The 22,429-nt window shown below is 47.0% G+C and overlaps 1 protein-coding gene and 1 long non-coding RNA gene across 2 annotated transcripts in view; one reads left to right on the plus strand and one right to left on the minus strand.

Moving 5' to 3' along the window:
• NEXMIF (neurite extension and migration factor) overlaps nt 1-13,793 on the plus strand; it is a 386,178-nt gene extending 372,385 nt beyond the window's left edge. The window contains exons 4-5 of the mRNA XM_087940871.1: nt 6,607-6,719; nt 9,003-13,793. Coding sequence (XP_087796997.1) covers nt 6,644-6,719; nt 9,003-13,366 — 4,440 coding nt within the window. The 5' untranslated portion in view covers nt 6,607-6,643 and the 3' untranslated portion in view covers nt 13,367-13,793. The remainder of the gene's footprint in view (nt 1-6,606; nt 6,720-9,002) is intronic.
• The window catches only part of LOC148124756 (uncharacterized), an 801,081-nt gene that overhangs the window by 583,391 nt on the left and 195,261 nt on the right, over nt 1-22,429 (minus strand). The gene's annotated exons all lie outside the window — the stretch shown is intronic.

Consider the following 22,429-nt stretch of genomic DNA (forward strand, 5'->3'; position numbering starts at 1 on the left):
ATTGGGTACAATTCACTTAACAACAGCTTTGCTTAGCAGCAGGAATTCTGACCATAGAAGTTGAGGACTCCCTGGATGGTGGTTAGAGTTAGAAAGGCCAGGAGAGACCCAGATTCAGAGTCCCACTCAGCCTGGGGCCTTTGTTGCGGCAGAGAAGGAGGAAGGAGGAATCTGGGGTCCTCAGACAAAGGTGGGATCAAACAGGGGTCTCCAACTGTGGTGGGTTCAGGGGTGGGATTCTACAGGTTCGTACCTATTCGCTAGAACCGGTTGTTAACATTCTTTTTTTTTTTTAATAAATTTTTATTCTAGAAAAAACATTTATTTGACATACATTTAAAACAGACAAATCAACACACACACACACACACACACATATATATATTATATTATATTATATATATATTTTGAGGTTCTCGCGGGTATTTATATGTGGATCTTTGGTTATTAGGGTTTTCTCCCGCGTAAAATTGGAAGTATCTAGGCAACGTTTCGATGAAGTCGATAAAGTGCACAGAGCCGAAGACACAAGCCTGAAGATGATGAATGAGACTTCATCGAAACATTGCCTAGATACTTCCAATTTTACGTGGGGGAAAACCCGAATAACCAAAGATCCATATATATATGGATCCATATATATATATATATATACATACACACACACACACACACACACACACACACACACACACACACACATTTTACAGCATATATTGAGCAATGGTTAAACTTTTTTTCTTTATCTTTATCATTGACGTGATCTGCCTTGTTACAATCACTCCTTCGTTCTTTGAATGTTTTAATTTCTCTATATAGTTTATGATTAAATGCACGTCTTCTGTCATATCTATAACTTATCCAAATAGCAAATATTACCTTTTCTTTAACCACTCATACCAAATGTTCCATATTTCATAATAGTCACTATCTTGTTTATTTTTTTAACAATTTGGTTAGGCTATCCATCTCAGGGCATTCATGTATGCTTTCATGATAGAACCAGTTGTAAACATTCGAAGCAGTTTGGAGAACCAGTTGTTAGAAGAAATTACTGGCCTAATCCTGTAAGGAAGGCTGGAAGGAAACATTCTGGTGTTGCTTACAGAAACTGCCTCTCGGTTAACTCTTATTACATTCTTGGCAGGACTAGACTTCCTGTCTCAGGAACTTCTCTGGAGTTTTTTCTGCCTCCTTTGTTGGTACTTTGCGTGTGTGGAGTGACCATTCAAAGTTACAATGGCACTGAAAAAAGTGACTTATGACCATTTTTCATACTTACAACTGTTGCAGCATCCCCACAGTCATGAGAGGCCAGGCGAGGAGATGCGTGCCTCACCAAGTGAGTGATATTGAGTTGGCCACACCCAGCCAGTCACATAACAAACCAAGCCACGTCCACCCAGTCACATGATCACCAAGCCATGCTCACCAACTAAGCCACACCCACAGAACCGGTTGTTAAAAAATTTGTATCCCACCCCTGGGTGGGTTTCAAAAAAAGTTCCTACTGGTCTGGAGAGTTCACTTTGCACACACGTGTGTGCACAGGAGTCAAACACTGTCCTTTGTATCAACTCTGTTGAACTGTGCAGGTGCACTTAATACACATGTGCATGCCAATGCGCACTTCATATGCATGTGCACAGGGTTCAGAAATTGCCCTCTGCATCAACGCTGGTGAGCTGTGCTGTTTTTTAGCTCAGCTGAGGCGCAGCAGTACACTCTGCCACACGAATCAGCTGAGCTGATAAACAGCAGAATCTAGGAGGGGTAAGAGCAGGGTTGGGGAGGCAGCCGGAGGTGGTATTTGCTGGTTCTCTGAACCGGTCAAAATTTTCGCTACCAGTATGCCAGAACCAGTCCAAACCAGCTGCGTACCACCTCTGGTCTCCAACCGTGGCCACTTTAAGTTTGGCAGACTTTCAACTCCCAGAATCCCCCAGCCAGTTTTTCTAGGAATTGAAGTCTGCCAGGCTTAAAGTGGCCATGGTTGGAGACCCCTGCCCTAGACCACTAGTCTTAAAAATCCCCCACCTCCAATTCCCTGAGAAAAATGGCAGCCTGGGATGGGATTTGTCTCCCGCTTCTCTCGGCTGGGTGTGGGCAGGACAGATACCAAGTTGGGTAGGAGAGAAGATTAGGAGATTTGGCATTTTCAGCCAAATTTCATGGATAAATTTATCCAAACCTCGGAGAAAAGTCACAGAGGGGTGATTATTTCGGAGGTAACCAACCTGATTCCCGGTGACTTGGAGAAGAAATCCCGGTAGTTTGGGATGACATTTTCTGACATGTTTTGTCCCCTTACCAACTAAAAGTCTTCCTGGCACAAAACTTTGCCAGCTAAGTCATCATTTGCAGTGAGACTAAAGTCAATTTATTTTAAAGAGGCAATTAAATGATAGACCTTTATATCTAATGATGACACCTTCAGCTAATTGGGCAAATTGCTAATGTGTACATTTGTGCACCCAGCCAGAAGAGAATTGAAGAAAAGGGAGGGAGCGAGGGAAAGGAAGGGAGGGAGGAGATGGATGGATGGATGAAGGAAAGAGGGAGGGAGCGAGGGACAGAAGGAAGGGAGGGAAGCAAGGGAGGGAGGAGATGGATGGAAGGATGGATGGATGGATGGATGGAGGAAGGAAAAAGGGAGGGAGGGAGGGACAGAAGGGAGGGAGGGAGGGAAGCAAGGGAGGAGGAGATGGATGGGGGAAGGAGGTAGGGAGGGATGGAAGGGAGGGAGGGAGGAGAAGGATGAGGAAAGGAAAGAAGGAGCAAGGGATGGAAGGAAGGGAGGGGGGAAGAAAGCAAGGGAGGGTGGAGATGGATGGATGGATGAAGGAAAGAGGGAGGGAGGGACAGAAAGAAGGGAGGGAAGCAAGGGAGAGAGGAGATGGATGGAAGGATGGATGGATGGATGGATGAAGGAAAGAGGGAGGGAGGGAGGGAGGGAGGGAAACAAGGGAGGGAGGAGATGGATGGGGGAAGTAGGGAGGGAAGGAAGGGAGGGAGGGTGTGAGGAAGGGAAGGAAGGGAGGAAAATCCACCCTCCTAGCAGGCCTGCCAAGTAGATTACCCATGAAGGAAGATACAACCCACCCCGTGCCTAGCCAGAATGAGTGGGGATTGGCATATGTGAAGCAGAACTGAACTTCCATCTGCTTGGCTGTGGGTGGGCCCAGAGGGAATTGCACCTCCCCTTCCTCTAAAGACGAAACTTGCAAGACTGGAATTATTTAAAGTTTTACGCACACTCTCTTCACTGGGAGGTTGATCTGGGAAACTGAAGGCACTTTGCACAATCTCTAACAAAGGGCATTGTATAGAATACTGCAGGAATCCTCTAGCTGTGGGTCAAACAACCTGGTTGGTCCTTGGGTGCAGCTCAGGATGTACACATACTATAGGTCAGGGGTCTCCAACCTTGGCCACTTTAAGCCTGGCGGACTTCAACTCCCAGAATTCCCCAGCCAGCTTTGCTCATTTTATGTGATCGCCAGAGGTGGGGAGTGGGGGGGTAAAGGGATGGGGTCAGCTGTAAGAGGCTTGGCTGCTGTTGGTGTGTCTGAGATGGAGATTGTGGAGATAGGAGGCAATGGTTTCCTCTCAGACCCATACCCAGAAATGTGGTCCTTCTTAGCGATCTGGCAGATGTTCTCATCTGCCGCTGAGAAAGGAAAAGGAATTGAGATCTGGGCGTGTCTGGATGTCTGGATGCTTCTTTTGTTGTGTATGATCGTGGCTCAGTTTTTCTTTTGTTTCTTATGTTCCAGCTAATTAGCATCATTGCTTATTTAAAAAAAAATAGAAAAAGCAGATCTGGTTTTGTTGTGACCTCTCTTGGAATTACTTTTGATGCGGAAAAATACAACACAAGTGATTTGAAATTAATTAAGGAATTCAGTAAGGCAGGATGTGTGTACATTCACATGACTTCTTTACGGGTCTGGTGTAGACTGCGAGTCTACAGAGAGTCATAGGGCTAGAAGGGCCCATAGAATCATAGGGATAGAAGGGACCTTGGAGGTCTTCTAGTCCATCCCCTGCCCAAGGCAGTCATCCTTGTTCCATGTTGGACAAAGGCATGCCCAATCCAGTGTTGGAGCACACGCAACTGTGGAAGGCAAGCTCTTCCATTAATTAATCATTCTTACTGTCAGAAAATTCCAGAATTAATGAGCTTCCATCCGTTGCTTTTTCTCCTGCCCTCAGGTGCTTTGGAGAATAAGTTGACCCTCTCTTTTCTGTGACAGTCCCTCAAATAACAGAAGACAGCTATCGTGTCACCCCTAGTCCCCCCCTTAACCATTCCTTATACCATTTGGCCTACAGTTCCCTAAGCATCCACGTTGCTCTATTTTGCACCCTTTCGAGGACATCTTTTTTTTGTATTGCAATGACCAGACTAGAGGCAATAATATATAAATTGTATATATTTGTGTAATATGTACGGGTAATCCTTGACTTACAACAATTCATTTAGCTATCGTTCAAAGTTACAACGGCATTTTAAAAAAACGACTTATGACAGTTTTTCACAGTTACAATCTTTGCATCATCCCCATGATCAGATTATCAAAATTCAGACGTTGGCAACTGATTCCCTTTGGGGGCTGAGTTTGGAGCCAATGAATTTTGTATTCCTTCTTCTAATCCTCTACAATTGGTCACGTGTAGTTGCTACGAATCAGACAGATTTCAATCCAGCATTCAAAACTAGAGTTTCTAATCTGGGAGCAAATGGTGGCTTGCAGTGAAAGTGTATGACCCAGGAGTGAGTTTATATGTAGGAACACAAAAAGAAAAGCAGATCGGGGAAGAGAGAAGGTGCGAGTTTATGGATGACCTGCAAGCTAGTTTTTGACTCTCCTATCCCAAGCTCAGCTTTTCAAACCAGGGGTCTCCAACCTGGGCAACTATAAGACTTGTGGACTTCAACTCCCAGAGTTCCTCAGCCAATAAACCCTGTTTAAGTTTTGAAAGTTTGGCTCGAGACTCGTGATTTAAATGTGGGGTAACTGCCGGAATCCTGACATCCTGGGAGTTGAAGTCCACAAGTCTTAAAAGCTGCCCAGGTTGGAGACCCCTGGTTTAAACCATGGCTTCTTATTGTAGCTTGATCCACCTAAATGTGAAGGACCTCAGGTACAAATTAGCTCACTCGAACTGGGTTTAGGCAAAACCATCATGGAGTGCAAACCCAGCACAGGCTAGGAATGTTATATAAACTTACCCAGCTGATCTGTGTTCTTCTGTCCTGTACATAAAAAGGCACTGAAATTCCTGGGACTTCATTATTGCACTTCCACAAAGATGGAAGAGACAATTTCAAAGTCAAGATAACTAAATTAATATGCAAGGAGGCTATTTTTAACATTGAGTCAAGCTGATTGCAAATTTAGTTATAGAACATCTTGATGATGAAGTTCCTCTCCAAGGCTTTGGAGGTGGGTCAAGGCAGGTCAACAGGGGGGTAGTTCACAATTTCAAGAGCTCTCCTGTGAAGCCCAATCGCTTCGTTGTGTTTGGATGAAATGGTGGAAATTGTTGGAAATTCCTGCTGGAAAAGACCTTAGTGCACTAGGCAGAATTAAGTGTGCAACACTGGTCTTTGAAAAGCATGTGTGCAGATTCTTTGTACAGTGGGAGTGCTCTTTGTTTACTTTAGTTTACTCTATTGTCATTGCACCTCATACAACAAAATTAAACGGCACCTTCAGTGTACATTATGACGATAAAAAATAAAACACAAACACACATCCTTCACATTCTATGCATTTAATTGAAAGCCCCTGATATCGCATCAACATTGCAGTATACAGTAGAATTCAATAGAGTTACTGCCCTGGGATAGAAGTTGTTTTTCAGCCTATTTGTCCTTGTTTTTGTTATTATCCTGTACTGTCTGCCAGATGGTAATAGTTAAAAAAAAAGAGTGCCCAGGATGAGATGGATTTTTGAGAATGTTTTGAACTCTCTTAAGACAGCAGGAGCTATAAAGCTCTTCCAAAGAGGGGAGAGGGCAACCCATGGTCCCCTGGGCAATGACGTTCACCCTCTGGAGCACTTTCCTATCTGCCACTGTGCAATTGGCAAAGCATACACAGGTGTGCAGTAAGTTAAGATCCTCTCTCTGGTGCCGCGGTAGAAGGTCACCAGCAGTTTTTCATTCAGTTGTTGCTTCCTGAGAAGCCTCAGCTAGTATAATCTCTGCTGGGCCCTTTTGACCAGGGTGGCAATGTGAGCCCCCCAGGTCAGGTCCTCTTTTAGGGCAACACCCAGAAACTTAAAACTGGCCACTTGCTCCACTCAGTCTCCCTTGATAAGCAAGGCCTGGATGTCTGGTCTGTTCCTTCAATAGTCCACTGTAAGCTCCTTGGTCTTATTGGTGTTGAGGACCAAGTTGTTGTCTCGACACCACGAAAGCAACCGGTCTTTGCTTTTGACTTGATGAGAAGACCCAGGTCCATGTCAAGAGTGGGCCGTTGTGGTCCGTTTTTGTTTCTCTGCTCTGCCTGAACTGTGTGTTTCATTTCCCCTGCAGGACTCTCGGTTAGTTTGAAGATTCTAATGTCTGCAATTTATGTTTTTACAAATGTGCAGAGTGGCCAGTTGAGCAGAGCATGGAGTGAACAACTTGATGGATGACCAACAAGATAAGGAATGTGCCTCGGAGGACCAAGAAACAATCTTGATTAATGGGGTGAAAGAGGATGGTAAGGAATCTAATTGTAGCAAGGGATCTGCCATCACTTCCTCAGCTGTTCTTTGCCCAAAGACCAGTCCTAAATGGGGCAGGGTTTCTCTGCCATTTCCAAAGATTGTTGGGTGGGATAACGATAACAATTCAGAAGTTTCTTTTTTACTCATTTCACATTTCTGCGAATCCAACATTCTTCACATGCCTTCTGTCATCCTGCAACATTTCCAACACAATTTAGCAGTGGCAAACACCACCATCCTATTTGACTTCCTCTGAAGCCCCAAATTAATTTAAAAAAATATGATATATTTTAAAGCAGACAGAAACTTGCGAAATCATCCAAACCCCGGGCAATTTCAGTGAGAAATTCAAACTCACACCTCAGAATTGAAATCATGTAAGACTGTGTTTCTCAGCCTTGGAGGCTTTAAGATGGGTGAACTTCAACTCCCAGAATTCCCCAGCCAGCATGGTGAGCGAAAGTCCACAGGTTTTAAAGCAGGCTGGCTGAGGGAGCTGAAATCCTCACCCTCAATAATAGACACACCGATTAAGATTTTGCAGTCTCGCGAGGTTTCAAATGACAGTGACGATCATCCCCTCAGATTTGTTTATTTCCTATTATGTTACTTAACGAAGGCCAGTGATTTGGTGGGATTAACTTTGGCTCAAGGAGTAGGGTCTGTAGTGAATTTTTTCTCACTTTTCTTGCCAATGTGCCTTGTCTAGCTGGCGCGATTGGTAGTTTCCATTTCCTCCACGATAGCATTGATTTCAAAAGGAAAAGATCTCCTTTTGGATAGCTTTGCACTTCCCCTCCAAACCACCTTATAAGGGATGAGTGCTGGAGATCCCAGGGAAGGAGGGTCAAAATAATCACGAAGTTGTCAATGACTGCACAAAATCTGCCCCGTCATTATAGATCACAAACAAATATATGGGTCCCAAGATAATGTTGCAGGATCTAGCCTGGGTCGGTCACCAGGATCAGAGTGGTAAATCGGCACTCCTGTTAACTGAGGAAGGGCCAAACTCCACTGATAGCCTCACACTGCAATAAACAAGGACCTACATTCAATTTTGCTGCTCCTAAAATTGTTGGACGAGGCCTGGGAAACAGACCCCTCGACAACCAACAGGAGTGTTGATTTACCTCCAACTTATCAAGTACTTAGGAAGCAAGGGCTTGGCACCACAAGGAAACAACAGCCAACTCCTTAATAGCCAGCCAACAACACTCCAATCAACAACTAAAATCTCACACACAACAGGCACCACATAAATACTACTCACACAATAGCCCAAAGCAGACATTCTGGTGAGAGAGAAGTCCCCTGAGAATGGGGTCCAGCACGAATCCAAAAGCTCAGAAGATTAAACCTCTGGTTCCGGTGACCAACCCAGATTGGATCCTATATATTCACAAATCATGCGAGTTGATTTTTTGAGGCACCCCCCCTCCCCACAATTAGTTCTTGGATTATTTTTTATTTATGGTTATAAAAATGTAGTTTATCTACATAAAAAAATACAATTTCCCAATATGCAACCCTTCAAATATCATTGTACATTTTCAGATCAAATTCTCTATGCCATTTCGGCAAAATCTGATAATGCGCATCTTAAGTTGAGTAACAAAAAAAATGAATTAGAAGTGCCTCTGCTTTTACAAAAAGGTAAATATTGTTTGGCCTCTTCAACTTTTTCTGCAGAGCCTGATCAACATGCATTAGGGGATAATAATAATAATAATATTCATGTATGTGGGAATTAAATTTGAAAGCAATAGAATTGTTATTATTAAAATTTCTCTGTACAGTGACCTCATCTGAGCTCAATTTGACATGAGAATATTAATTCAAACTATCCTATAAAGGTAAACAAGAAAGAGGAAGCAGTGATACTTTTTATAACTGCTGCTGGCCCAGAATTAGAGCTATTTTTTTAAAGCGTGTATGAATTTCATAATGCATCAAGTCAATCAATCTAATTCATACTGTTTGACTTCCTCTGTGGCCCTGTCTTCCATCAAAAATGGAAAGATCCAGAATGGCATACTAATCTCTCTCTCTCTCTCCTTCTCCCTCTCTTTCCCTCTCTCTCGTTTCTCTCACCTCTCCCTCCCTCTCCCTCCCCCTCTCCCTCCCTTCCCTCCTCCATCTCTCTTCCCCACTCCATCTCCCTCCCTTCCCTCCTCCCTCTCTTCCTCTCTCCCTCCCTCTCTCTTCCCCTCTCCATCTCCCTCTCTCCTCTCCTCTCCCTTCATCCCTCCCTCCCCCCTCGGCTCTCCTTTCAGAATCGAGCAATCTGGATGGTGACGACAAACCCCTCCGTGGGGCAGCGGATGCTGCAGCCCCCTTTCTGGCCGTGACGTCCACCGGAGCATCCCAAAAAGAAAGCCGGTCCCAGCCAGCCCTGACTTCCAAGAAGGCCTGTTGGCTGAGCCCTCCTTCCCCGCTGAGACTGGCCGATGTCCCCGACCACATCTCCGATGACTCCTCCTCCGTCCATGCCATTTCCCTCACCTCATGTGTCACGAAGGGCCTGAGCGCCTGGTCCCTGCCGGGAGACTGTGAGAAGGCCCCCTTCACCATGATGGAGCCCGGAAGCATGTCCGCCTTCCCTGGCGACTGCCTGATGCAGCCAAGTCGGACCTGCCTGGGTTGCTTTATTGAGTCGAAGGACAGCCTGGATCCAGAGCCCGGCATAAGCCTGAAAGTGGGCGACATAAACAGGGACTACAACACCTGTTCGGTCTCTGACATCGGGATCCACTGCATGAGCACAGGGGAGACCATGCGATACGGGGACCAGCTTCTCTCGGACCAGCTCCTCAGCTTCCCCGTGCACAAATCGAGAGTGGCCGACAAACGGGAGGCAGAGAAATCTGACAGCGACTCAGAGGATCCGAGCCAGAAAAATTATTACGAGGGATTACTTTTGGACAAATGCAACGGAGAGGAGCCCTTACTAACAAATCCCAACCAGGAATGGGGTTATTTTGAGTCTTTCATCAGCGAAAGCAAAATCGAGCTTCTTGACCTCTGCTCCAAAAATGAGCTCTCTGTGAATCTCTTTTCCGAGGAGGACGTGGATAATTACATGTTTGATGACGATGATTCGACTTTGGGAAGTGACGTCTGCTCTCTAAAGATTCGCTATGAATCCTTCCAGGACAATGTGAAGGAGAAAACGGGGGGCCTGCAAGAGGACACGCAGTTTAACTTCTTCCCCAGCGTGTTTAGCGGGTGTCCGAAAAGAGAGAGTAGGACTGCTCTGAAGAGGGGACCCCGAGGGGCAACGGATCCTTCCCAATTCAAATCTGAAGAGACCATCATCTGGGGGGAAGAGGAGGGGGATGGACAGGAGGAGGAGGAAGCGGAGGAGGAGGAGGAGGAGGAGGAAGACGAAGAGGGAGGGGAAAGCGAGAAAGTTGCCTTAAACAAATCTTGCACCAGTACAGAACTTGTACAGTACATCAGTCCCAAAAGGAATCACTTCTTAGAACTGGTGAACTCCACAGAGGACTCGGGGGAATCCAGCGATGACAGCAACTGCACCGAATCGTCTTTTGATGTCCTTCAAGACCTGAAGGACTGCAACAAGTATCTCCCCCGGGACCATTCCAGCTCCTTCATCCAACAGAATTACGGCCTGCGAGCAAAAAGGAAAGTGCGCTACAGCGAAGATTACCTTTATGACGTGGATTCCATCGAGAGTGAGAAGATCGTGGACAAGAAGGAGTGGATCCCAGATGGTCCCAAGGAAGAAGACGACGACGATTGGTGTCCGAAGAAGAGGCGGAAAGTTTCTCGCAAGGAGCCACCCGTCATCATCAAGTACATCATCATCAACCGGTTCAAAGGAGAGAAGCACATGTTGGTCAAGCTTGGCAAAGTCGACCCCAGCGAGATGACAGTGACCTTGAGCGAGGAGTTGTTGAGCAAATATGCCCGGTTGGCCCCCCTGAAGTCGTTTTGGCAGGAGAGGTGGCAGACCCGGCTCAACTTCCTCAAATCCGCCCTCTACCACAAGCAGAGCTTCTATCTCAACGGCTCTGAGGTGGCCTTCCTGTCCCACCCACGCAAGCGCAAGGGCAAGATAGCCCACCGGCACCGGATCCAGAGGATCAAGGCCATTGAGCAGCCCGTGGGCAAAGGCGGCTCCTGCTCATCAGAATCCAAGCAGATCTGTTGCAGGATCACGGACGAGGAAGGGGGCCTGAAGGGGATCCAGGCCATGGCCATTGCGGCCCCCAGCTGCGTCAACGGTATCCATCTGAGCGACATTGCTGGCCTGGCCCTCCCTCGAGGCAAAGCCCAGGAAAGGGTATTCAAAGGGCCCGAGAGAAAAGTCTTGCGCAGGATCAAATTCAAAAGCGAGGCCAGGTTGAAATGCAAGCGGCTCAAAGCTGCCACCGCTCTGGCTGAGGTTTCGGCAGCCTTAGAGGATCCCGAGTTGGCCACGGGGTTGAAGGACGAAGGCGCACCTTGTTCTGCAGGCAGCTCTCCTCTCTCAGAGAGCCAGGAGGACAAACGGGTGAAAAATGCCCTTGCCTTCCTACCCACCACCACCTGCACTTCAGACAAGCCAGCCACATCGGCAAATCTAGCGGCAAACATGCCCCTCATCCCTGGTGGGTACCTTCAGACGTTACTGGATGCCTCCGACTTGTCCCACGGCACTGGGATTGCGTACTTCAGTCCTGCCCCCTCTCAGCAGCAGCAACAGCAGGAGGAGGAGGCTCTCCCCAGCCTCGTCCAAGCAGAGAAGGCCTTCTGCAACCTGCAGCCTGCCCAGAGCTGCATTTTGTCCCCACCATCCGAATCGGAGTTGCAGCAGTCCCCGAGTCCCCTGGAGATCGAGCCCAGCAACTTCCAAAGTGTTTGGCCAGCCAGCAAGGCGGGCAGCCCGAGCGGTCAGGGCTTTGCTGGGCAGCTCCCAGACACCTCCCTGCTTTCCGCCGTAGAGTTTGGTAGCTGTGCAGGGTCGGATGGCCTGCCGGCCTCGGGATTCAGCCAGGTCCATCTGAGCAACGGCAAATTATTATACCAAAAAAAATTCCTCTTGGAGGGCCAGCAGTTGCAGTCCGATGACTCCTACCAGTCTTGTCCCTTCAATAACCGAGAGGGGAATTTCCCCTTCCAGCGAGGCACGCTCAATACCGATGACGGAAGGCTGGTCAGCTTCGATTCGGTGGGCTCCCTTTCCGCTGCCTCCAGCAATTACAGCTCCCTGAGTTTAAAGTCTTGCGAGAAGGATGGAGATGATGAAATTGCCGACGACTTCTTGGCCCACTGCAGCCCCAAACTGGTGATTCAGCAAAGCATCGACGAAATAACCCCTTTGAAGGAGTCCACCGATCTTCTAGATATTTCTAACTTCACCCCCGACAAGTTCCGCCAGTCGTCCCTTTCGGAAATGTCTCCTCCAGATACCCCCAACCTTTCCCCACAGATTGCCGGGCCAGAGACGAAAACCCTGGGGAATATGAAGTGTTTCCCGGACGGCTCCCAAGTGGCACTGAGCAACACCGAGAAGGTGAACTGGAGCTGTGGGGTTCTTCAAGCTCCAGACCAGGCGGATAATGGATTCACTTTAAATAATCATCAGTTTCAGTTCCATATGTTCACCGATGAGGATTCTGTCAGCCTCCTCGAAAAAAACCCATCCTTGTCAACTTTTAATGAGCCATCTGCCCAAATTAGCACCAATAGCAAAGCAACAAAATCCAAGAGGAGAAGTTCAAGTAATAAAAATGTGGGTGCCAACCAAAGCCCAACCCAGAAAAACGTTAGGAAAAAATCCCCCAAAGCCAACAAAGGCGCTGAAAAGGCCCCTGGCAGAAATTCCAGGCAGTCTCCCAAAACTTCAAGGAAAGGGAAAAACGGGGCAGGCGTGAACGGAGAAAAGGCCCTGGGCGATCGAGTAGCCGGTCTCTTGAACAGTTCAAACTCCTCGGCAAAAAGGTTGGCCGAGTCCATCCAGCAGGGCAGCCCCAACGCCCTCCGGATAGGGAAGGCCAATGGTCTGTCCAGGGAATGGCCGCTGGGGAAGGACAGCAGCGGGGGCTGGTCTGAAACCAGCATAGGAAGTGCCAACAGCCTTCTTGATGATGATCAAAGGGAATTTGAGGAGCCGTCCAACATTTTGTCAAACATTGCATCTGGCATGGCAGATGTTCAGAGATTTATGATGGCCTCCATCGAGCCCTTGTGGGGGCCTGTCGGCCACAGCGATGCCTCTGATCTCTTCCGATCGCCCGAATCAAACAGTCTGAAACTGAAAACTCTTAAGATCCTGGCTGGCACGTCTCCGGAGTCCAAGAAGAAGGTCAACGGGAGCTCTTCGGGAGCGGGACGCAACCACAAATCGGGGAACAAGGGCTTGAGTAAAACTGGCAGCCGAGCCGCTCCGTGCGATCCGGGACGTTCCAGTTCCTCCGCTGGCTATGCCACAGACATTCATTCTCCTTTTTTTGATAAAAGCTATAGTAACCTGAGCACTTTAGCCAAAAATGAACCTACCCATAAAAAGCTCTACCGACACAAATCCACGTCAAAGTCCCTGCGTGACGAGAACTGCAAAGTCAAGCGGGCAGAGAGAGAACAGGGCCACAAAGACCCAGCCACAGTAGTTTCCTTTGAAAAACTGAGGTAATACCACACCAAGCTGGCTGGAATGCACCCTAACTTCCTTGCTCCCTGCTAAGCCCATTCCTGCTCATATTTTCCTACTTGGGAAATCAGAATTGCATGAAAGAGACATTTCCCTTTTAACAGGTCTTTTTTCCGTTGTCGTTGTTGTTCTTGGTTTCGTTCTCAACGTGCATGAAAACACTTGTTTCTTGCAAGCTACTTCAAAAAGAATGACTTTTTTTTCTGGCTTGGCTGGGCGGGGGGTTGAACACTGACTAACAAAGCTGTTCCCTTTTTTTTCTTGCTGTTTGGCTTCTTCTGATTTGAATTCCTTTATTTATTTTAAAGGGTTAATTCTGTGCTCTTTTTTTTTAATGGTTTGGAAAAGAGAGAGGAAATGGGGGGAAGACTTCCGGGGAAGGGGGGAAAAGACTTTTTGTAAAAAAAAAAAAAAATCCCACACACACCCAAAAAAGAGCTGCGTCCCCCCAAGCTGAGATTTTTAAAGGTTCTTGCAGAAGTCACTGTTCCATCCCTAGTTGAGAGCCCTCTTAGATGATTCCACGTGTATTTAACCCTATTGATACCTTTATCCCGGCACCTCAGAGCTCCGTCTTTCAAACATTTCCACCCACCCACCCACCCCCCATATGATTCCACCGAGTTAAGATGGCATATCAAATCTTTGGTTTTTCTGCAGGGATACAGACGACATTCTTCTTAAGGCAGAAACAGCACTTGGGGTTTTACGTGTGTTTGGAGAAGAGCTGCTGCCTTTTTCTAGGAAGAAGTTTGGAGTTTGCTTGGTTTCCCAAACCCTTCCTCCCCTGGCTTTTTTTATTCCCCTTTGTTTAACCCCACATCTTTGTTTTTGTCAAAAGGGGGAGCGGGGAATGCAAAGCCTTGTCATACGTCCAAGTGTTTAAAGTGCTGAAATTGAAAGTTAGAGTTTTGGAAGCCAATCCCCCCGTCCCCTTTCCCCAAGGCCTCTTCTTGTACAATAATCGCTGCCTTCTGGCCAACCCCGCAAATTGTGCCAAACTCCAAGTGTTGTACTGTACATAACTTTTACATCTCTTCTGGGTTGTGAATGTTTGGTGGTACTTTTTCTTTCTTTCTTTCTTTCTTTTGATTTGATGACAAACATTCCGGTGAAACAGTTGGCCAACTCTGTTAGGCAGCCGCCACCAACTAAAAGAGTGAAGATCTCTTTGTTCCTGAGGTATTGAATGTTTTATGGACCTACCTGAATTCTCTGTGCCAAATTGACTTACCTCATTGAATGGCTGTTTTCCTGTGGCTTGCAACTCTAAAAGAGGTGGGAAGAAGGTGAGGGAGACTTGAAAATGAAAAATAGGGGTATCTTCTGAATGAATACATATATATATAGAAAACAGGATAGTAAAAAATAATTACGATATTAATAACTCAAAGTAACGGTATTGGAAACTCAAGCGATTGCATTTAGTGGTTTTAAAAGCAGCTGTTTTTCTATCACCTGTTTTGTTTCAAGCCAAGCTTCCCAGCGGAAGATAATTTCGAAAGCAAAGTTGTATTGTTGGCACTTTGTATCTGTTTTCTATATTTTGTAATACAAACCTGGGAATTTTAGAAAAAAAAAGCCGTCTGAAAAAAAAAAACCAGAGCGATGCATTTCATAGACACTATATTGATATTTCATTTTGAGCTTTTTTGTAACCATTTTTATGCTCCTTGTCGCAGGAAAAACTCGCTGACTCAAAAATATGATGTTTTCTAAATGTTTTAACCTTTGCAATGACGATATTATTTGAAGGTTTGTAAAAATAATAATAATAATAATAATAACTGAATCAAATGTAATTGTTCATGCAATTCCAGACATCACGTCAGCCCCCTCACCTTCCAGGGAACGTGGTGGAATCAACTTCCCGTCATCCCTAACTGTGAATGTCCGGGAATGTTAGCGGGCTGCAGTCCACACCTCCAGAGGGGGTACAGAGGGGGCGAGGGAAGAGGGTCCTGAGGGGGCAGGAAAAGAGTCAAGATGGCAGTTGCCACCACATGCAACCACAAGGCCTGTGGGGGCTTCAGCCCAGCCATCGCGGCTTTCCAAACGCCCCCTCAGCCCCACTCCTTACGGAGGCCGATTAACAAACCCCAAACAAAGTTGACCTTCTTGTGATTGCATCTGGTTTGGGGGTCCAGATTCAGAATGTTTAAAAACAGGGTGCTTCCCCCCCTACACACACACACACAGACTCACACCCCTCTGAGAGGAATAAATGCTGGCTACATAAGGAAATACCATTCCCCAAAGATCTTGTTTTGTGCCGTATTCCCTGCCCCGGATCTCCCTCGAAGGAAAACAATGTCTTAACGTTTATTGCGTACCTGAGCCTGTTGTTTTTGCTCTCGATCTATGGTGAAACTTGATGGGGTGGGGAGGTGGGGTGGGGGGGACTTCTTGTGAGCCGAAGGGAGTGAATTGATGCACTGAAAAAGAGTCTTAGGGAAAAGACTGACAAGCAATTGACAGAGTAATTACAGCAGTCCAGTTTGCTTTTCTTTCCGGATTTGGGGTTTTAGTTCTGAGATACCTAAATGTGTTTGGCTGCATCCCCCCCACCCCGCCCCCACCCCTTCAGTGAAAGGAGAGAAAACAGATGCCTAAATAAATTCCAGGCTAGGTAAGAGAAAGCCATTCCCTCTACAGGAACACTCTGAGAGAAGCAGAGGGTAGCAGGGTTGTCCAAGCCCCCTCGTTGTTTACATTAAACATCGTGTTCCTAATGCTTGAATCTCTGGAAACAATACTGCATGCTAGAGCCCTCTGATTGGGTTAGACTTCAGTTCCCCTAATCCCAAATCCTCATCACCCCGGATGGCTCAGGAGTAGGGGAGTTGATATCCAAGGCATTTTAGGGCAATGGTTGCACTGGTTCATTGGTCAAGATAAGAGGGACTGCACCTTCTATCTGCTGGTTCCATGTCATTGTCCATATTGCCCTGGGGAACTGGAAGAGGAGAGCTCCGATTTCATAAGAGGGCTGTACTTAAGGATGAACAGAGAAGGCCAGTCCATTCTGTACTAGCATGCATGGGCTGGCCTTTGGTCACCAGCCTAACCACTACAGGGACTAGAGACAGGATCCCTCATCATTGTCAAGCTTCAAAAACCAACACAGACAACACTGTGATTCTTCTAAGAAGATTTTTTTTTAATTGCTCCTCACCTGTAGACAGAATCTTGCCGCACTAAAGCAGACTACTTGCCCCCATCAAACCTACGCTCCAGGAACTATTAGGGAGGAGCCGTCTTCATCCTCTTCGCTGTCTCTTGCTCCTCTGGAATGCACTTCCTCCTCCTGGGAATCCAGGCAACATTCCATCACAGCCATCTTCTGGAGAAGGGCATCGTCCTTCTTAATAGGACCTCCGTCTCTTTTTAACCACAGAAATCTGTGCTCTTTGTAGAACAATGGACCGGGATCTCTTTTGGGACTACAGAACGGCGAGGCACCAGGCAGCATTGCACTCATGCGATTGCCTTGCCCTGTTGCACACCACAGCATTCTCCTTGGGATGCCAAGGCGGGATTTCTTTTAACTTTTTGAACATCTCCCCTTTCAGTGGGTCTTCTTTCTTGCCCAGCTGTAGGTCGTTCTCTGTTGCAACTGCCTAGAGCAGCATCCTGAACAAATGGGCCCATTCTCCACTCTCTCAGGATCACCAAAGTGGACAGGGACTTGCTGTCACGTGCCAGGGCTCATTCCCTTCCCCTTACACCCACCAGTCGATCACCACAGCTGAACTGAGCCAGGGGCTGATCTGTTGGACATCCTGGGCAGCGTTTTCTCAGATTCATCACTTTTAAGCTGTGTGGATTTCAGCTCCCAGAATTCCCCAACTGTGCAGCAGAGCTGAGGTTGGGAAACAAACACTAGTTTACGGCAAGAGGACTCGAAATATGTAGCCTTGCCACTTTGTGCTTAGTAAAGATGGAACGGAGTCAAAATAGGTCACATGGAGAACATATGCAAACGTTCAAGAGCCCAGTGAGAGGCCTGGAGGGCAGGAATCTACACGGGTGCTTTAAAAAAATGTTTTCGATGATTACGGTCCTGCCAATAGGAAACGTGGTGGAATGTCGGTGCAAGGAAGACCAAACTAGAATGCCTGGGTGCCACGTGTGCCACAGACCAAACCATTGCAAAATGGGTGGGTTGGTGCTCCACTGGCCCTCCTGTGTGGAAGCTTTGCTGGCTGGGGAATTCTGGGATTTGAAGTCCGCCAGGCTTAAAGTTGCCAAGGTTGGAGACCCCTGCTCTAAAAAGATGAGGTCCAAACCCCAAATTATCAGCTACAGCATTTGCAGTTTTTCAGTAGTGCTTTCAATTTGGAGTTTTTCTTCTGCCTGTTGAATCCCTAGCTGATAAGCTAATAATACATTTATTTAGTAAATGTATCCATAAAATAAATTTGACTTCCATCTTTCTCTGCTTATCTAAATAAGTGTTTTTCAAACTTGGCCACTTTTAAGATGCGTACAATTCTTTTTTTCTTTGTTGGATTTTATTTATTTTTATAAATGCACCCCTTACTTTTTTTTTTTTCTTTGATAATGCATGTATTGTTATCTTTGTATTTTTTCCCCTTTTTTATTGTTTCGAAAACAATCAAAGAATAAATTTTTTAAAAGCTGGCTGGGGAATTCTGGGAAATGAAGCTTACGCAGCTTAAAGTGGCCAGTTTGAAGAAAACCGATCTTTCTCTTTTGAGTTCAGCCTTGCGATGCTGGCCCCGAATTCGCTCTCTGCCCCTTTTTCTTTTTAGTGAACTCCCCCCCCCCAAAAAAAGCTGCGGGCATCCTTAAAGTTGTGTCTCAACCTGCTCCCTGTTTCAGTCCACTGCTAAGTGCTACGTTTCCCAAATGCCGTGTTTCTCGTATTTTTCTGGTGGGTTTTTATCAAATTCCATTCATCCATTACCCTGATCAATCTCTCCCCGCCCTCCTTTCACCCTGACACTTATTCTCACACAGAATTCCTAGGGAAGCCAATGTGTTTTGTGCCAACTGATTCCGTTGGGGTTGAATCTTTCTGCTACCTCAACTCCTTGGCATTCTCACAAAGTCCTTTCTCTTTTTGCTTTGGCCAAAAATGTCACTGCTACGTCTGAGACGTGCATTAGAACCTAGAATAACAAGGTGGAAAGGTACCTTGGAGGTCATTTAGTCCAACCCCGTGCTCAGGCAGGAGATTCTATCCCATTCCAGACAAATGGCTGTCCAGTCTCTTCGTGAAAGCCTCCAGTGATGGAGCCCCCACTACTTCCAGAGGCAAGCCATCCCACTGATCCATTGTCCTTGCTGTCAGGAACTTTCTCCTTACTTCCAGGTTGGGTGTGTCTTTTTATCAGAAACTGATTCAAAGCAGCATAGGTAGGGTCTCGGTCTTGGACTTCCTCCGCATTTCTTCTTTTTCAAAAATATTTCCACATCCTGCACAGCCTCCTGAATTTGGACTGCTTCCCCCGTTCTCCGCTTGTTGGCCCCTTCCTCTTGCTTGCAACTGTCCCTTAGTAGCAGCACCCGGCTATCAATCTCCCATTTTTATCTTTTCTTCAACTTCAGGTCATTTTGCAATGGCAGGAAGAAAGGGAGAGGATGCTTATGTTGGCAGCCTTTCAGAGAAGGACGGGGCAGCCACCGTAAGATCGCGGAGCAGGCATGTTAAGATGTGCGGATTCCACTCCTTCCACGAGATCAGACGGCAGGGCATCGTTTTGAAAAGCTTTTCAGGATTGTTGGAGAAGGGGGTTCATTTCTCTCAGGGCTCAGTGTTGTTTTCCAGCAGATTTTCCAAGAAACAAGGACCTATTTTCCTCTCCACCCGTCTGTGCCAAAAAAAAACCCCTGCAAATGAACCATGGGCCCTCCTTTTTGTATTGCCTGTTGCTGCATGACAAGGGGGTTGTCTTCTAAATTGTGAATTGGAACAACGAACCATTTCTAGCAATCTTAGATTTAATGCCCAAATATCCTATTGCAGGTGCATCCTGCAATACATCCAAGGGTTTTGACCGATGCTCGTGTGTCGAAATTAGGGCATCCTTTTCTGTCTGTCACTTTGCACATGGGAATCTGGTTAGCAGTGAGATAATGGCCAGTTAGACACACATGCACAAATGCACACACATACACACACCCTTGCTTGATGCTCAAGAATCAGGGCAAAACACAACATAAGCCAGAAGAAATGGTTTTTTTTCCCCCATTCATGTCAGCAGCATTAACAGCAGTATTCGAATCTACTGTTTATGGCAGAAGCCTCCAAACTTGGCAACTTTAAGGCTTGTGGATTTCAACTCCCAGAATTCAGCCTGAAGAATTCTGGGAGTTAAAGTCCACAAGTCTTAAAGTTGCCAAGTTTGGGGACCCCTGGTTTATTTGAAAAGAGCTGCAGTTGTGTTCTCATGGCTGCCATTTTGACATTTTTGACATACCCTGGGCAGACTCCCAGCTTAAGACAATATTCTGCTGCCAGTGGCCTCTACTCCATTGTTACACTCTGAGGATTTGGAAAGTTGTCATTCCTCACATCTGGGTTGGGATGAAAAAGGCTGCCTTAAGACTCCCCCCACCCTGATCTTGGCTTAAGTGGAAAGAGGAGAGGCCTGTTTTTTGCTACAAACACAAATTCCCAAGCCAGGGGAAGCCCCAAGTGCTCCCAAAAAGTTGAAATATATTTGGTGGGGGGGAGAATGATCTCCCAATCCACATTTCTTGTCCCAGATTTCTCTCTGCTAAGAGAACTGCTCGTTCCCAAAATAAAACTCGAATTAATTTGCATCGTAATCCATGCTTTTTCAAAAACGGCTTTCCCTTTCCATGTATTTCCTTTTTTTAAAAATGGCCGTTCTACAGGTAGTCCTCAAGTTACCACAACAATTGGGACTGGAATTTCGGACGCTAAGCAACGCAGTCATTAAGCGAGCCATAAAATCCCTCCAACCTGATTTTATGACCATTTTTACCACTACTATTTGTCCGGAGAGGTGTAGGGCTTCCTGTTTGAGCGGGAGATTGGACCTCTCCGGTCCCAACTCTATTATTCTGTTATTCTGAACAGCATGGTCATTAAATGAATCACATCACCTTGATCAGCTTCCTGGCTGGGGAAGGGGATGTGATTCATTTAATGACCATGCCGTTCAGAAGTGCGATCCTGTGACTGCAAGTCTCTGCAACCTTTCTAAACGCGAGCCAATCGCCAAGCACCCAAAGCGCGATCTCCTGACTGTGACGGTGTTGCAGCAGTCATAACTTAGAGGACTTTTCTCAAGGTAGACATAACTTGGAATGGTTGTTAAACAGTTGGAAGTTGAGGACTAGCTGTGCTTTTCCCACCAGGCCCATTTCATTCCCACCCTTCTTGCTGCAGCAGTAAATCTAGAGGCATCTTTTAAAACTAGGCCTGAACCCAGACAGGTGGAAAGTGGGGATCCAGTCTTAACGCTGAGTCCTACGCAGAGAAATGGCCTTCCCAGGGTGGAAGTTCCCTTCCAGGGTTGGCCAAGGGCCGTGGGAACTCCTAGCCCTGCGGCCCTCAAGGATGCTAGGATGCAGAAGGCATCCTTTGCAACCCCAGCCCTTTGTCACATCCTATCAGGTAGCACCTGAGACGGACAGCGTCTCCAAATCCAGGGCACGCTATCTCTTTCAAAAAAAATAAAAATAAACGCACAAAGGAGGCAGGGATCCCCAAACTTGGCAACTTTTAAGACTTGTGGACGTCAACAGTTGACATCCACAAGTCTTAAAAGTTGCTAAGTCTGGAGACCTCTGGGTTAAAGTGAATGTGGGGGGTGGGGGGGTGGGGAATCTTGAGCTGAAGTAAGGTTGTGTAAGTTCTGTTTCTCAGGTAAACAAAAGGACCCGATGGACACTGGAAACGTGGCCACTGAAGTGGGGGGTGGGGGTGGGGAGAGAGACCAAGGGGAAATGGGGCTGCACTGCGAGGGGACGATGCTTGAGAGATTGGCATGGAAAGGAAATAAGAGCCTGCGAACACTGGATGGATCGGGTGGGTGGGTGGGTGGAGATACAAAGGGGCTTGTTGAGCTGTAGAGCAGGGGTCTTCAAACTTGGCGACTTTAAGACTTGGGGACTTCGACTCTCAGAATTCTGGGACTGGAAGTCCCAAAGTGGCACAGAACATAGAATAATAAGAGAGTTGGAAGGGACCTTGAAGGCCTTCTAGTCCACCCCCTCCTCAAGCGGGAGACGCCATACCATTTCAGATAAGTGGCTGTGTAGTGTCTTCTTAAAAGCCTCAAAGTGATGGGAGCACCCACAACTTCTGGTGGCAAGCTGTTCCAATGGTTAATTGTTCTCACTGTGAGGAAGTTTCTCCTGAGTTCTAGGTTGCTTCTCTCCTTGGTTAGTTTCCAATCCTCATTACTTGTCTTGCTTTGCAGGAGCCCCTCAAATATGGAGTCAATGCTGTCATGTCCTCCTTTTCTTTGGACTAGACCAGGGGTCTCCCACCTTGGCCACTTTAAGACCCAGGGAGTTGAAGTCCACACGTCTTAAAGTGGCCAAATTTGGAGACCCCCTGGACTAGACCGACGTACAAGTCTTGAAGTGGCCACGTTTGGGGACCTCCGACGTAGAGAGAGGAGAAAGGGTTGTTCAAAAGCACAAAAGGGGGCTGTATATTTTGAAACTGTGAGGGGGCCCAAGGAGCCCCCCCGTTCAGCTGCTTTTTCCGTTCCGCGTCCCCTTTGGGGAGGAGGGGAAACCCCAGCTCTCCTTCTGCGATTCAGGGTGGGCCCCGCGGCCCCCATTGCTTTGAATGTACTGTTCCTTCGCTTCCCTTTCGTAGAATCAGAGCCCCCCCCCCCTCCTGAGTTGCAGCTTAGGCAGGATCTGCAGGGTGGGGGCAAGGAAGCCAAGAGGACGGGCAGGCACCGGGGCGGGGGGGCCCTCTGGGCGCCTCCGCCTGGGTTTGGGGTGCATGATCCCTTTGATCCCAGCTGCCACCCGGACTTCCTTGGCCGCATCCTTGGGGACAACCCCCAGTTGCCACTGTTTTACGGTGCT

Source organism: Pseudonaja textilis, chromosome 12 (assembly GCF_049901715.1).
Source record: "Pseudonaja textilis isolate UNSWEBS1 chromosome 12, rPseTex1.2, whole genome shotgun sequence".
NCBI classification, from domain to species: Eukaryota; Metazoa; Chordata; class Lepidosauria; order Squamata; family Elapidae; genus Pseudonaja; species Pseudonaja textilis.